The following is a 16,228-nucleotide window of genomic DNA, read 5'->3' on the forward strand; positions in this document are numbered from 1 at the left end:
TAAGCAAGCCAGAGGCGACAGCGGCAAGGAACCAAAACTCCATCGGTGACAAATGGAGAAAAAAACCTTGGGAGAAACCAGGCTCAGTCGGGGGGCCAGTTCTCCTCTGGCCAAAGTTCCCGTGGTCTTGTGCCGACAGCCGTCTAGGTGATGTGGTCTTTAAATGTGGTTGTACTGTCCCTTTAAGTATCACCATATTAATTTTCCTTTTATCAGAGGAGGAATTGGTCTACTTGTCCCACAGATGACTGATTCTTGAGTACTAGTAACAAGAAAAAACAACAACAAAAATATGTATCATGTAATTATTGTAGATTAAGCACTTGTCTAAAGACAAGCAAGTTTGTCAAACAAATTGTCCAATTATGTCAAGACCAACCTAGTGATAATATCTGATTAATGCTGCTGCTGCTGCTAGTGTTGCTTTTTTTAAAAGACGTTTTTAATATAATGGTAACAAAGGAAATTATGAGTGATGACAACCAGTTTTCTTGTTTTTGTGGGGTTCAAAGACAAAAACACTGACTGTACGTGGCGGTAGCGTTTCCTAGTTTGAGCCCACCGATTAACTAATTTAATTTTAGTAGAGATTAAACGCATCTATCAAAGCATGAAATGTAAAAACACACACTACTGTCCACAGGATGACACGGAACGCGGTGTGGAGTGAGTGTGTGTGTGTGTGTGTGTGTGTACTGTATGTTGGAGTCTTCATGATGAAGGGAGGGGGGCCCTGCTGGTTACTAGGATACACCCATCCATCTGTTAGTGCGGGGAGTTGTTTTCAATGCGGTGCATTTTACATCAGCGCTTGAAAAGACCTCAGTTGTTCAAAACACCTGCATTACAAAGATTCAAAGTGTCTTAAATCTTTCGTTATCAAAACCAGACATCCTAGAGATAATCATCACGCGTCTATTTATGAACTCAGCGAATATTTAACATTTAAACGCGTTTTCTTTTGCAATGGACAGCGTTTGAAACCGACAAACCGACAGCTGAAGATCTCGTTGAGTGATATCTGCAGTCAAGAAGAGAAGCAGCGGAACCACCGCACGAACGCACGCACGCACACACGCACACCCGCGCTCTTCAACGCGCACATACACACGCTCAATCTCTCCAAAGCGCGCACAGACGCTCATCCACTTGACCGGTATAGGCATTGTTACATCTCATCCACTACTATAATCCGAGCTTTGATCCACAATGGAAGAGAACATGGAAGAGGGACAGACACAGAAAGGTATTGTGTCAAATTGCTTTCCTTCATCATATTCTCCTTCTTTTATCATGCGCGCTTGTCTTTGTGTTAATGCATACGTGTTTACAATCTCAATCAAGCAAGACTGTATTGGCACTAATTACTTTTATGATATTTTACAGCTTTCAGAATCAGTGGTTGTATTGTTAAAGGCTGCAGCACAATTTGCAGTGATGATAAAGATCAGTGCCTCGGTTAATTGGTGCTGGTGTGGTTTCAAGTGCACTGGTCGGTCTGTGGGAATGGCAATTGTCAGTGCGCTCATTTGCTTGTCTTAATGGATAATGAGGGTTTGTCACAGCCTTATGTTCTTTCTCCCGCTCATTCTTTCTTTACATCGGGCTGCTGTGGTTATCACCACGGTGCAGCCATTACAAAACAGTACTCGGGTCAGATTAGATTAGTGTGGCTGTTGTCTGCCTTTGTCTCTTAAACTGTTTACTTTACACGATTGTCACTCATCTGATTTAAAGCCTAGCTTTTGTGATGCGCTGGTTTGGGAGGCGTGTGGGAGAGGTGCGTCTGTTGTTGCATGTATTAAGTGTGAGTTATGAGAATACTGTATGCCAGATGCGAGAATGGTGATTGGAATATATAACAAATACAGGTGAGAGGATGTGTTCAATATTTCTGATTGAGATGGTTTAGTCTTAAATAAGCCCCCGCAATGGCTCTCCCACGCACACGCCCACTTTCATGCTTTCATTTTTCTATTATTGCTGTAGTTGGACGTGCTGAAGAACAATAGGCAGCAAATATGAGGTGGGGCAGGGGGGAGTTTAAAGAATAAGGCTGGTTGCTATGGCATGAGTGGATATGTGTCATTAAAATGGTGCTTATGAGCAACCGCAGCTCTTCTTTAAGTAACAGCACTGCTTGCCTGCCATAACTGACCCACTTCTGATTCAGAGAGAGAGAGAGAGGCTGGGGCAAGAGAGAAAGGAAATCAGGGCGGCAGTGAGCATGCAAAATGCTCTTTTTAACCCATACTGCACTCCTATTCCTTGATATCGCCTCGGAGTTTGATCAAAACGCCTTGAGTTTAGGTTGCGTAAGGCTTGATGTGAAAAGAGTTTGAATTCAGTTCACACAGACTTTAAATAGAAGGTGCGTTGGTTTCTGCTGATGCTGGTTTTGGCTGTCAATGTGAACACCCACAATAAAATGCCTTACACACTGCCTACAGAAGCTGCTCAACAGATGTGCAGTCCTAAAGCGCTTTCTGTGGAAATCAATTATTTCCACTTCACTCATGTGAGGAAGCACTTCGCAATAACAGTGTTTAAAGACTGCCCATGGGGACCGTCAGCAAGGGATTCTCTTAGACCCAGTCCAGCTCTCTCGCTCTGTGAATGAATTTCAGCTGTGGCTTTGTTTTCTCATGGATTAAAGATATTATTTAAGAATTAGTGTGGAGGTAATACACCTGGCTGTGGGTATAGAGACATCATTAGGCGAAGACAGTTTATAACACAAGCAGTGTCACATGAAAACTGGCTGCTTGTGGGGTTAAGATAGATAAATCATTCATCTTCAGCAGATGGCAGAGTGCTCTGGATTAATTCTCATCTTTAGTGTCCATAAGTGGATCAGCAGTCAGATAAGCTACCATCACAAGCTATGCACTTCCAATGGATATAATGAAGTTTTTATGTTTGTGTGAATGTGTGTGCTATGGTTTGTTGAGACTGAGCCCACAATATGATTTTCACTCAAATGTGAAAATAGCATCATATGTATTGAATACAAAACATCTTGGAATCGTAAATCAAAAAAAGTAATTACACTCCTTTGAGTGCATAGATTAAGCCTCGGCTTGACCTGCAGGCAGTTTTTGGATGGAAACTCTATTGATCTTGCTCTTGGGACATGCTACAGTGCATAGCAAAATTAAATACTCGGGGCTGCCTCGTTCTTCCTCCGTGGCTATCATTCAAACACTCTCGTTAACTGCACGGACTCTAATGTAGAAACGAAATCGATTCTCCGCGTTTTGATTTGTGAATTCATATCCTCGCTAACATTATTTAGCCATTGTTGCAGACTGGATAAATCATGTTTTGTTAGGTCTTAGTGAATAGGTCATAATGTCAGTCACCCACAGAACAGAACTGAACTACTAAATTTCAATAGCTGTCTGTAATGACATAAATATGGCCTTTGAATGAAGTTCGGTCAGAAAGAGAGAATTTTGATGAAAGAATGGATGAATGGATGCAAGTCTTGACTTTTATTGCACATAAATGACCCAAGGTGTACTAAAAGTTTCTGAGAGTCTAACAGATTCAGAACGGATTCTGAGGAAATACTAGAAAATGCCAGGCAGACCCTGACTATTCTTTTGTTTACTTTGATCATGATGTCATAGAATTGAAGATTTGTTTTCACTTTCAGGAAGGTAGTCATTTAGTGACATAAAGGGAATTTGAAATAGGATTCAGAATGAGATTCTCTGTATACTATTGATCTTTTGCTGCTTTTGTTGTGTTTTCTTTGCCACGTATCTTCAAAAGTATGATGGCTCTGTGTACTCATTCAAATATGTCGCTTCTTCCTGCCTCTTGATCAATGATGTCCTCTGGGCTAGAAACCCTCTGATTGATGTCCTGTGCTGTTTCAGTGTAAACATTTCATGTTTCATTGAATTGCGTGTCTGTTGGGTGCTTGCGTCAAACCTTTGCAGAAAACTTTCAAAGCTTTTTAGATATTTTTAGTTTAATTGTTTTTTGTTGCAGGTTACTTTTCACTTTTTCATAAATAAATAAATAAATAAAATATTGTCTTGTGGCATCACTTCTTGAAGAAACCCAGTGTGCATCTAGCTTTAATGCCTTAAAGCAATTTCAGTATGTGTGAAATGAAATTAAATGATGATTTTGATGAACACGAGTGTAATCAGTGTTTGTTAATTAGCCACTGCTTTGTCAGAGTGTCCTAAAGCTGTTTTCAACAAGCATGACAGTCACTGCTCACAATATAATAAAGTATCTTGCTGAAAGCTTTTATTCAGCTTCACTGATTTTATAGGTTTAGTGAAGAATCTTGAATTAATTAGCTAATCATACAGGGATGCCACAGTCATGGAAAAATTAATAATCTGATATTTTAAGACTGATTTACAGGGCTGGAGAAGTTATGGAAATCAGTTTCAACAACACTGACCATTAGAAATCAAATTTCTAATGTTTTAACCACTCTTAAGGAGAAATGCTTGACCTGGGATTGTAAGTCAGTGCCGTCAAACAACACGAACATACTTTTTTTTTAAACAAAGAAAACCTTGCTCATGAATAATGCAAGTGATATAAAAGGGTTCTGGGATTGTTCAGAGAAGATTCAGAGAAAATGTGGTCTGAGCCTGCTGGGCAATTTTCTGCCATCTGTCTCTACTCTATTTTTATACTGTCAAACCACTTTTTTGCATGATGTCATGCCAATGGCATTGTGATTTCAGGTACTTCTTAAAGCTGTCAATCAAATTTTAATAATGCTTTGGATAATTACAGTTTAGTGTGTGTACAGATTTTTATTGTAGCTCAGTCAGTATAAGAAAAAAAAGCAGTGTGAGATTTTCATATAAGGTTGTCACTTTAAAAAAAATGTGTTGGCTCAAAAATAAAGAAAAACACAATATTAAGTTAATGTAATAATTATCAACATTGTGTCAGAACTAATCAGAACTTAAAAGGTTGAATTGTTGAAGTAGAATTTTAAACTTGAAACCATGAATTTACTTATGCTGTGATAACAGGACCCCTGAATTATTTTTAGCAGATTTATTTGTTTATTTACTGTCACTCTCTGTCATGAAAGTTCTGAATTAGTGTGGTGACTTCATACAGGGGAGAGTTGTTATTTTTGTTTCTGAATCAAATATTTTGCATTACTTTTTGTGGTCAGTGGCCAGAGTTGGGAAGGTTACTTTGGAAATGTAATAGGTTACAGATTACAAGTTACTTTATTTAAAATGTAACAAGTAGTGTAACTATTTCAATTATTTTATTAATGTAATTTATTACATTTGATTTAATTTGATTACTTTTCTAAATTTTTAACGAATGTTTTCAACTGTTAATCAGTTAATCAACTCTCAGACAGGTTGTAGCCTAAAGCTTTCAGCGGCGATGTAGATCGTTTCAAACGAGAGAACCAATCAAATGCATCAAAATAGCATCACTGTACAAAAAGACCTTTAAATGGCATCAGAAACAGGCAAAGCAACAAATTAATATTATTCAACATATCCTTGCTTTTTACAGAAAATACTTCAGATGTAAACCCCTCTGTAATCATTAACATCTTTATATGTAAGTGTAATTTAATTACGCATTTTTTTTTTTTTCTCAGTAACTGTAATGGATTACAGTTACATTTATTTTGTAATTGAATTACATAATGCCATTACATGTAACTAGTTACTCCCTAAAGCTGTCAGTGGTCAATCAACAATCCTCTGCATCAGCAGCGTGTCTTAACCATATCTAATACTGGCCATATAGCAGTCTAATCTTAGTTGAAAAGGTGAAAATGATAGTTGAAAAACGATACTTTGATATAGAACCATTTACAGATTTTGGAGTGGATATTGACAATTAAAAGTTAAGGTTACCTCATTACATTTTTGTCATACTAGTAAATTAATTCACAAGGGTAAACAAATAAAATCATAATTTTGTCTTTCTGTCACTTGCAAAGTTTACACATACTTGATCTAACTTTGCCACATCGTGTAGTGCCGCTCACTGACAATATATCGCTGAAGCAGCAGAAAGCCGTTTAATTTTATCCTCAACTGTAGCGTAAAATATCCATATGCTAAAAGAGTGTACTTTATCATCCTTCTCAAGAGATCCATTTGTGTTTTACAGGCATTTTGTGTTTATTTATGAATTGGTTTGTTTTGTTTGTGTGATTTGCATACTTATATTTATTAATACACATATTTATCTGTATTACACACCACAAGTGATTTAACAGGTCCCTTCTCTTATTTTATTGCATTATAGGGTGAGCATAAATAATAGTAAATTTTGTAACCCTATTCCTAAACGACAATATAAATATGATTCATCACATTATTGTATGCGATACACAAACATTTGGATGTCTTGTGCTATATTCAGCTCAAAGTGAATAAATGCCCCCATATGCGGCATCTATTTAGTCAGAAATACATTTCAAGCCCTTCTGGGATGGAACATGACAGGCAGTGAAGAACAATGCCTCGGTTATTATCATATCAACAACAGTCAATATGGTAAATTTCACCCTCATTGCGTTTTGAGTAGATAGAGTCTGTCTAGACAGTGTTCTGATCCTCATGGCATCACAGAGCCACAGATCTTGCACTTCGTGTGGAGATCTCATCCTGAATTTTCATAGATCTGTGCATCTCAGTGCACAAGTGCTGTATAAAGCTTCAAAGGGCTTGGCAGAGATGCTGTCAGCTGTAATCACCCGCTCTCACGCCAATGCTAACACCCAATTAGAATCACTGAGCTGTCACACAGCAGGCTCAGCCCTCAGAAGTTCCTCAACAGCATTAAAGAAATGAATACAAACAAGTTGAGGGGAAAAGCACACACACACACACAGCACTACATTAGTATATTTTCTAGATTTGGTGGTTTCTGGCAATTAAGTGTACAGTGTATTGGAATGAGAATGTCTGATATATGTCACAGTGTCTTACTAGCTTAACTGTAAACAGACAGATCAGGGAATATAAAGTAGATAACATTCTAGGGTGGGCCATTGAAGGATCTGCAGTGTCTATAGGCAAAAAAAATAGGACATTTATAGTGGCGTAGTGATATAAAATCAGGAACACTGTTTATTGCTTGAGGGGACAGTGATTACTATGATTTCATTGACGGCCAATGTTACATGCAGTACAGTGGAAAGTGAAGCGGAGATCCCTTTTTCATGGTGAACAGATCATTTAATGTACCTAAAATTTTATATTTATTGTAAACATAAATTTAATTTGCTTAACATTGCAGGATATGACATTCCATGCAATGTATGGTTGTGAATTAACAGAGAAAATTAGTGTTTTGCTTTTATGGTGGCCAATGGGTTGAAGGTCCAGACTGCAGTTTTAATGCAGCTTCAAAGGGCTATACACGATCCCAGCTGAGAAATATTATCTAGTGAAACGAAAAAAAAAAAAAATACAATTATACACGTTTAACCACAAATTCTCTGTGATGCGTGTCTATGATTTCATGCATTACGTAATCACGTTGGAAAGGTCATGTGTGATTAGTTCTTCGTCTGTGTACTCCGATTCAAGATGGTAGGGTACAGGGAAAAACTCCATGTCATTTTCTCCAACTTAAAAATCGCCCAACATCGTTGTTTTTTGTAAAGGGCATTCGACTTTCTTTGCACGTTCGCTTTGTAATCGCTGGATTGCTACTTCCGCCTACATCATGCTTGACCTTTCCAACGTGACCATGTAATGCATGAGGTTGAACTAGTGCAAGATGAGCGTTTGTGGTTTAAAAGGTTTGTGGGTTTTTTTTATAGAAACTGACAGATTGTTTTGCTAGATAAGACCCTTATTCCTTGGTAGAGCCCTTTGAAGCTGCATTGAAACAGCAGTTTGGACCTTCAACCCGGTGATCCCCATTGAAGTCTGGAGAAAATCCTGGAATGTTTTCCTCAAAAATCTTAATTTCTTTTCGACTGAAGAAAAAAAATACATGAACATCTTGGATGACATGCGGGTGAGTAAATTTATTTTATCAGTCCAACTCCAGCAATAATTCTAGCATCATAAAGATGATCTTAAATCAGTTTGTACAAACAAAAAAGAAGATTGACTATTAATTAATAGATAATTTGAATGTCAATCCATTCAGCACAGTTTTATAACTCTGGTTCCAACTGTGGCTGCATTACAGATTTCTCCAGAACCTGGAGATGAACCATCCTGCTCTCTCTTTTGGCCAAGCTAGATGATTCATTAATCCTCATTGTTCGTACCAGACAAGCTATTTAATACTCTTCCAGGAGCACTCAAACATGCCCAAACAATGCGATTTCAAGAGTGTTTGAATGCAGCCATTTTGTGTATTGCTCTTTCTGATAATTAAAATTAGTTTAGAGCACAATTATGTGGGTAGCCGAGAGATGGGATGTTTGTTTACGTCAGAATCTGATCTGAGATGTTGTTTTGGCACTCTCTAATTAGTTAGTGATAAGCCAGTGTGTGAACTCACTGAATATAAGTGATCTTATCACATGGCGCCCACCGCTAACACAAAGACCCGTTGTTTAAGGGCGGTGGTGTGATGATATGGGTGTCCCAAGCCTATTGTATGGTAATGTGGGAGGGAGTACGTGCCACTTTCTCTTCTTGGGCACCCCTCCCCCACGCCCGGCTCCTACCATAAACCCCCTCTTTTCTGTCTGGCCTAGGCGGCTCAGCTGAGGGTTGATCCGATTGCCTCAGACCCTCTGGGATGATGGGGCCACACACACACACACACACACACACACACACACACAAACACACAATTTAATCATCATTTTCTTGATGTTGAAAGTCCTGGAGTTTGTGATTATGAATAAGCATACTGATAAAAAGTACAGCAAAAAAATAAAGCTGTTTGGCTGTAGATTGGATTTGATTTGAGTAGTGCTGGGTGTTGCTGTTTTTTAATCAATGAATTTATGTGTATATTGTATGTACATTTTTTTTAAACTGAAGAATTGTTTTGATTAGAAATATAAGCAAATGTTACAATTAGACAAGTTGACAATACAACGATAAGAATCACAAGAAAAAAAAATCTGACCACATAACGGCACAACTGATTAACTGCTTATGTGTGATACACTCTATAAAGAACCGTGACAGAATATATCGCTAGCTCTAAGCGGTGATTCACAGAAAGCATTTTTGCATTGAAAAATAAAATGGAATGTAGGCAATGCAATGGAAAAAAATGCAAGGTTATGAGACACAAGTTGAACTTCTTTAAACTTAAGCGCCGCATTTTTAGAATGCTGTTTCATGTTTGAGACACAAGCACAATGGGCAAATGCGTCCATCAGGCGTATGTTAAATGTAAAAAACAGTGAAAAAGCAGTGTAGTGGAATGCAAAAACCTGTAAACAACTTTGATATTCATGTCTGCAGGATGGTGACAAGCTAAAAGGTGCTGTTATTTTCTTGGTAGAACATTTACTGTTATACTGGTATACTTAAAGTCTGTTAAATTGGAACAACTAATTTTGTACTTAATGCACTTTAAAAGTGCAGAAGTAGTGCTGAAGTCCAACTAAATATATACTGCAATATATTTGATTCTGCTAAAGTGCAACTGTTGCAAATGTACTTTAGGTCTTGCATTTAAAGACTGATTTTATTCAAAGATCAAACAATCCTCATCAACAGAGACATTAAAACACATTTTAGGCTTAATATAGTGAAATATGCATTGTGCACAAGTAGCACTCCATATAAATTTTAATTATAATTTTTATATCATTAAGTTTCAACGATATGTCGGTAAATATGTTAATAGATTTGAACTAGTATTTTTTTGGTAGATTTTACAAAACATTTACTGTTAATAAAAGCCTACTACTGGTGTTATATCTTTGTCATCATCTTTGACCTCTAAAATGTGTCTACATTATGTTTAAGAAATATTTAGTATAATAGTTTTATTTTATATGATTTCTGAACATATAGGATATGTTTATGACAAGTTTATACAATGTTTGCCTTCATATCCCTAGTAAAAAAAAATATATATATATTTAAAATACATTTATTTCAAGTGTAGCTCAAATCTATTACCATATTTACTGACATATAACTCGAAACTGATAGAAAAATTATAACTAAACTTTATGTGGAGTACTATTAAAGCACAATGTGCATTTCATAATATTAAGCCTAAAATGTGTTTTAATGTCACTGTTGATGAGGATTGTATAATCTTTGAATAATATTGGTCTTTAAATGCAAGATATTTAGAGTGGACCTACGTATTTGTAGTATACTTAACATGAAATAAATGTATTTCAAATACATTTTGGTCTGTTTATTTTCTCTAGGGATTTCATGCATGGAAATGGATGGTTTTGCAAGTTTGTAATAAAGAACATGTTACTCGAATCATGTTTTAGTTACATTTTAAGTTGATTAGATGACATTATTATCAGTCACACATTCTGAAAAAACTATTGCCGAACCCTACATTCTAATCTTTCACCAAATACAAAGAAAGTTAGTATCTGACTCAAAGAATTTTGCTATGTTTACTCTAGTGCGTTTTCATTTTGCAGTACTCCAGCGTTTTCATCCCTCGAAAAATGGAGACTTTTGAAAACTCTGCAGCCCCCATTTTAGATTGAAAACTCTGGGGTTGTGTTTCACTGTAAACGGACCAAAACAGAGACTTTTGAATATGATGGCATGGCTGCCCGCATTCGCTCTGCCTATCCTTTGCGACCGTATAAACAATAGCATCATGCTCATTATGAATGATCATGTGAGTGACATGCGTTTTAGGTCGTGTATTGTGGACGGAGATTGTTTCTGAAACGCAGTGAAAAGCCAGTGTAGACGAGGATCGTTTTCATTTTAAAACAATGTTTTAAAACGAAAACTCACTAGTGTAAACAGGGCTTTAGAGTGCCTGAGATTATTGGCATTGGTGGTTCTATGAAGAACCTTTAAGATCCATGAAATCTTTCCACTGCACAAAAGGTTGTTTAGTGGAAAAGGCTCTTTAGATTATTCAAATGTTACTCACACTTAATAAATGTGGTTCTTTTTTTAAAATCTGTTCACTGAAAAGTTCTTTGTGGAACCGAAAATTATTCTTCTCTGCCATCACTGCCTAAACCCCGTTTTGGAATCTTTATTTTTAAGAGTGTGGCTGGCTGATGTTAGAATTCACTTGTGGATGTTCAACATCCTGAAGCCCTTTAGCAGCAAGACCAAACATAATTTTGATCCCTGCCCACTCATACACATGCAGACACTCTCAAGTGTGGTTGCCAGGTCTTGGATAACTGTTCACCGCTGAATAGGCATGACTGGATGAGGGTGCTCTGCCAAATCAAAGAAACCATGGCCTCAGATTGACTCTTAGTGAATGGTTGAGAACGTATTCAGCTGATGCCAAACAAACCAAGCTATGGTGATTGATGCCAAAGGGCTTATTGTTGACATACCGTAGAAGTAGTCTAAGAATTATATTTATTCAACAGAGCGTGCTGAACAGAATCAGTGCACACTTTGGCAGAAATTGAATTATAGCTTGGTTAAATGGTGGAGGTCAGCTGGTTAAATGCTTCGGTACAGAGTTATGACAGTGTGAGAGCTAGTATATGCAAACTGCTACAGTATGTGAATCTCCAGGAGTCGTTATTAAAACCACATTAACTGTATTAGCAAGTCACCTCTGTTTCTTTGTTTCAGTGTTTTCACAGTTTTTATTCCCACACCGATTTCTACAATTATCACTCACTTGTCTTCTTCATTTCTTTCTCCAACAATGCAGACTGCTTTTCCAAAGAGTTTAACAAGACCAAGCCCTTGTTATTTTTTCCTTTTGTGGGCTGATCCAACAGTACTTCTTTAGTTGCTCACTGTGGAATACAGTAATATTAGTCTAACCCTGAAACCCAGAGCCATCGCTTTGCTTCTTCAGCTTCCTTTCTTTTATTCTCCACTAGTAACCCTTGAGCTCTGTGAGTGTAAGAGATGTGTCAGTTTCTCCACTGTCCCACTGATTTTGTTGACGTACAGTAAGTGGGTCATTGCGCTCAAGCAGAATTTGCTTGGGTTGGCATGGTAACGTCACTGGTCAATTAAACGCGCAGATGAGTCTGTTCAGAAATCTGCAGGATGCTAAATGCTAACATGCAGCTCGTAGCCAAAATGATCTGGATGCCTATGTTTAATTAATATGTAGCTGCATTTATTACTAACAGTGCTATTTTTGACTAGTATACCTGTGCGCAAAAAAGGACCATAAAGAAATGGCATACTGACAGTGAGCCAGGTCCCATCACCCACTGACTCTGAATGAGAGCAAATCCCTGCAGTCATGTTCCAACATCAAGTGGAAAGCCTTCCCAGAAGAGTGGACTAAGTCCATGTTAATGCCTATGGTTGTAAAACTGAATATTAAAAAAGACTTATGGCCATTTAGTGTAAGAAAGTAAATGTGAATACGAAAAATAACCTTAACTGACTTAGCTGGTACATCTAGAATATACTGTTGTAGTTTATTAATGGAGACTAAAGCATTATCTTATTTGTTTGGGTACCCCCGATACGTGCCCCAAGCTTTCAGATGACTTGGACTGGGGCATGTTTAAGTCCTAATGGGGTTAATGGAAGAAGCTGCTTTGCATTTTAATTAGCCACCCGCTCAGCACTTTACAGCCACGCCTGCTCATTTCTGTCACTCTGAGAGCTAACCATTAGATAATTTTGACCTTTTGACCTGATTGGGCAATAGGCTGGAGGGCGTAATCCCCTCACGACTGTTTGACAAGAGTCTGGCAGATGGAGCAAATGAACAAGAGGGATATGGATCAGAGGGGATGATGGGTCAATAGGGAGTCTCTTTCTAGTTGTATGGTAGTAGTGGGACATGAGATGTTTCTCAACTCATCAAGCCCTTTTTGGAAATTGGTCAGTCACTACTGGTCAAGTCTAGGCTTATTTTGTTTTGTAGAAGGTGTTAACCAAAAATACCAAAAGTATTAACGGTATTGTTGTAAAATATTACAATTTTAAATAATTGTTTTTTATTTTAATATATTTAAATGTTACATGATCCTTCAGATATCATTCCAATATGCTAATTGGCTGCTCAGGAAACTTTTTTTTCTTATTAGCAATGTTTTTTTCAGAATTATTTAAAGATAAAAAGTTCAAAAGAATTGAATTTATTAGAGCTATTTGTATTTACACTTTATAAATTAATTTATTGTCCAACCATTTGCATGGTAGTGTATGTATATTTTAAAATTATATAATCAAACTTGGGTCACAATAAACAACTATTAAAAAGTTAATTGTACTTTAAAAAAAATACAGCTAATAAAACTAGAATTGTTATAATCTCTTTATTTGATTAACAAAAAATTACATAAATTTGTATTAAAATATAAATATATTTTTTAACATTACAAATAAATTTGTCACTTTTGATAAATTTACGGCAACTTTGCTGAATCTGTATTAATTCGCATGTTAATAAAGTATGTATATTTAAAATTATATAATCAAATTTGAATTAGGGTAAAAATATTAAACAGCTAGAATTGTTATAATTCTTTAAAAAAAAAATGTGGAATTTAGAAACCATGACTTTTTTCCCCCCTCAGGATTTGATAAATTTATGTGAAATAATAAATGTGAAATTTGTGCAAACATGACACTTTTTTCTGAATTATTTGATTAATGGAATTTTTCAGGATTATTTGATTTAATAGAAATTTCAAAAGAACAACATTTATTTAAAATAGAAATCTTTTGTAACATTACAAACGAATTTGTCACATTTGATAAATATATTGTATCTTTGCTGAATCAGTATTAATTTCTTTAAAAAGAAATCCTACTGTCCCCAAACTTTTAGATGGTAATGTGTGTTTTAAATTATATAATAAAGTATGAATTAGGGTAACAATATTAAACAACTATTCATCAGATAAATGTACTTTTAAACTTTAAATAATACAACCAATAAAAATAGAATTGCCATAATTTGTTTAAAAAAATAACTTCAGTATCAAAAAAAAGTATCAAAATGGTTGTGCTGCTTAATATTTTTGTAGAAACTAAGACATTTTTTCCCCCAGGATTATTTGATTAATACAAATTTAAAATAGAAATCTTTTGTGACGTTACAAATGACTTTGTCACTTTTGATAAATGTAGTGCATCTTTGCTGAATCAGTATTAATTTCTATACATTTGGATAATGCATCAAAAAAGTTATATTTGATTCTTTTGCATAGAACTGAATAAAAGCAATTTTATTGTTATTTTTAATAAAAGTGTGGTTATTTTATTGGCTTGTGTTTTTTTTTTAATTTAGTATCATTAAAATTGTTGAGTAAATTAAAATGTTTTACAAAATTACTTTTTATTATTTAATAAAATAATAAATAATTATTACAAAGCATTTTCGGTTTCGGTTTTAGTTTTCAGCAAAGTGCATCCAGAATTTTCAGTATCTGTTTCGGCCCTGAATTTTCATTTCAGTGCATCCCTAATATGTTTTTGCTTATTTTTTATCTAGTGGAAATTTACTTTGCACACTGAAACAGTGAATCAGTGTCCTCAGAATGCACCACTGTCCCATGCCAGCTGAAACAGACACACCGTCCAGTGATGCTCCAATCTGTGTACAAAATCCTCTTTATTCTCCTCATCACTGTCTGTCACCCTTCTTTCAGACGCAGCCTTTTTTTTGGGATGTCGGGAGTGAGTGCTAATAGACAGCTTTTGCACATTGTGCATCAATGGACACTCTTCATTTACAGGAGACATGAGAAAGAAACAGACAAAGAGAAAAAAGGAAAAGACAGCGAGAAATGGAGGGGGTTTGCGGTGGGAGAGTTGAATTATTGATAGTGATGGCAGGCCCCTCTCTGCGTCGCGCTGCACTGCTTCTGAATAATGGATGAAGCCTCCTGCATGTGCACGGGCTCACTCACCCATTTGTCTTGCCACTGTAACGTACGCTCATCTGAGCCCATTGGTGGGAAAACGAAACGCTGAACACTGAACAATCAACATATGGTCACTGTATGACAGGAAAGGGCCAGTGATTAAAGTGCAACCGAGGAACTGCTGACATATTCCAAACAATGGGGCTCAGCTTTTGGCGATATTCTAAGTTTAGGCCTGTGGAAATGCGCAAGCAATTAGGAGCAGATTGTTTGGTTTATGGCCCACAATTAATGGGCAGAACAGATGAGTCTGCTTATAGAATACTTCAACTGGCCAAATTGGACAAATAAAAGCAAATCGCTTTAGGAAAATAGACAATGGAGAGTATAGTGAAGGGACAATAGATTTATCAGCAACCCACAAATATACTACAGATGTATTTTTATATATAGCAATATATTGGGGCCAGATATTAACTAGATTCCCCAATATTTCAAATATGCAGACAAAAAATATTAGCAATAATAATTCATTTTCTAACATTTGACATTTCATGATATTGTATGCTTGGACTAGACTGAAATAGCATTGGTTTAATGAATGTATCATAACTAATATCTAATATAAATAGAGTTTTAAAGGAGAAGTCCACTTCCAGAAAAAAAATGACAGATAGTGTACTCACCCCTTGTCATCCAATATGTTCATGTCTTTCTTTCTTTAACTGTAAAGAAACAAAGTTAAGTCTGAGGGAAACATTTCAGGATTTTGAAGGATAATTTTGAAATTATTTTTCAAGTTGAGGGAGAAAATAAGATTTTTACGAGTTTTTCGACATACCCTAACTGTCTTGAGCCAGAATACACAGAGTTCAGGGAGAGTAAGACAAGATGAGCGTTTGAGATTAAAAAGTATTTAAATTGTATTTTTTTAAATGAAAATAACAGATCGTTTCACTAGATAAGACCCTTCTTCCTCGGCTGGGATTGTTTACAACTGCATTTGGGATTGTCTGAAGCCGCATTTAAACTGCATTTTGGTAGTTCAAAATCGGGGCACCATAGCAGCCCAATTTATGGAGAAAAATTCTGAAATGTTTCCCTCAAAAAACACAATTTCTTTGCGGCTGAAGAAAGAAAGACATGAAAATATTGGATGACAAAGGGGATGAGTACATTATCTGTCAATTTTTGTTCTGGAAGTGGACATTTCCTCTAACCGGGAAAAAAACAGCCTTAAAACACTAGTGATTTTAGACAGTAATATGGTAGCTCTATATTCTAACAAAATTAAAATGTATT

General features: G+C 36.2%; 1 protein-coding gene across 3 annotated transcripts in view; it reads left to right on the forward strand.

Annotated features, from left to right (window-relative positions):
- gpm6ab (glycoprotein M6Ab) overlaps nt 1-16,228 on the forward strand; it is a 59,079-nt gene that overhangs the window by 17,942 nt on the left and 24,909 nt on the right. The window contains exon 1 of one of the 3 annotated variants that reach the window (XM_051108748.1): nt 762-1,246. The exons of 1 other annotated variant lie outside the window; for it this stretch is intronic. In XM_051108748.1, the coding sequence (XP_050964705.1) occupies nt 1,210-1,246 (37 nt within the window). In that variant the 5' untranslated portion in view covers nt 762-1,209. Of the gene's footprint in view, nt 1-761; nt 1,247-16,228 lie in introns of those variants that run through there. One more of the 3 variants, XM_051108732.1, reaches the window with a different exon arrangement.

This window comes from Labeo rohita, chromosome 1 (assembly GCF_022985175.1).
Source record: "Labeo rohita strain BAU-BD-2019 chromosome 1, IGBB_LRoh.1.0, whole genome shotgun sequence".
NCBI classification, from domain to species: domain Eukaryota; kingdom Metazoa; phylum Chordata; class Actinopteri; order Cypriniformes; family Cyprinidae; genus Labeo; species Labeo rohita.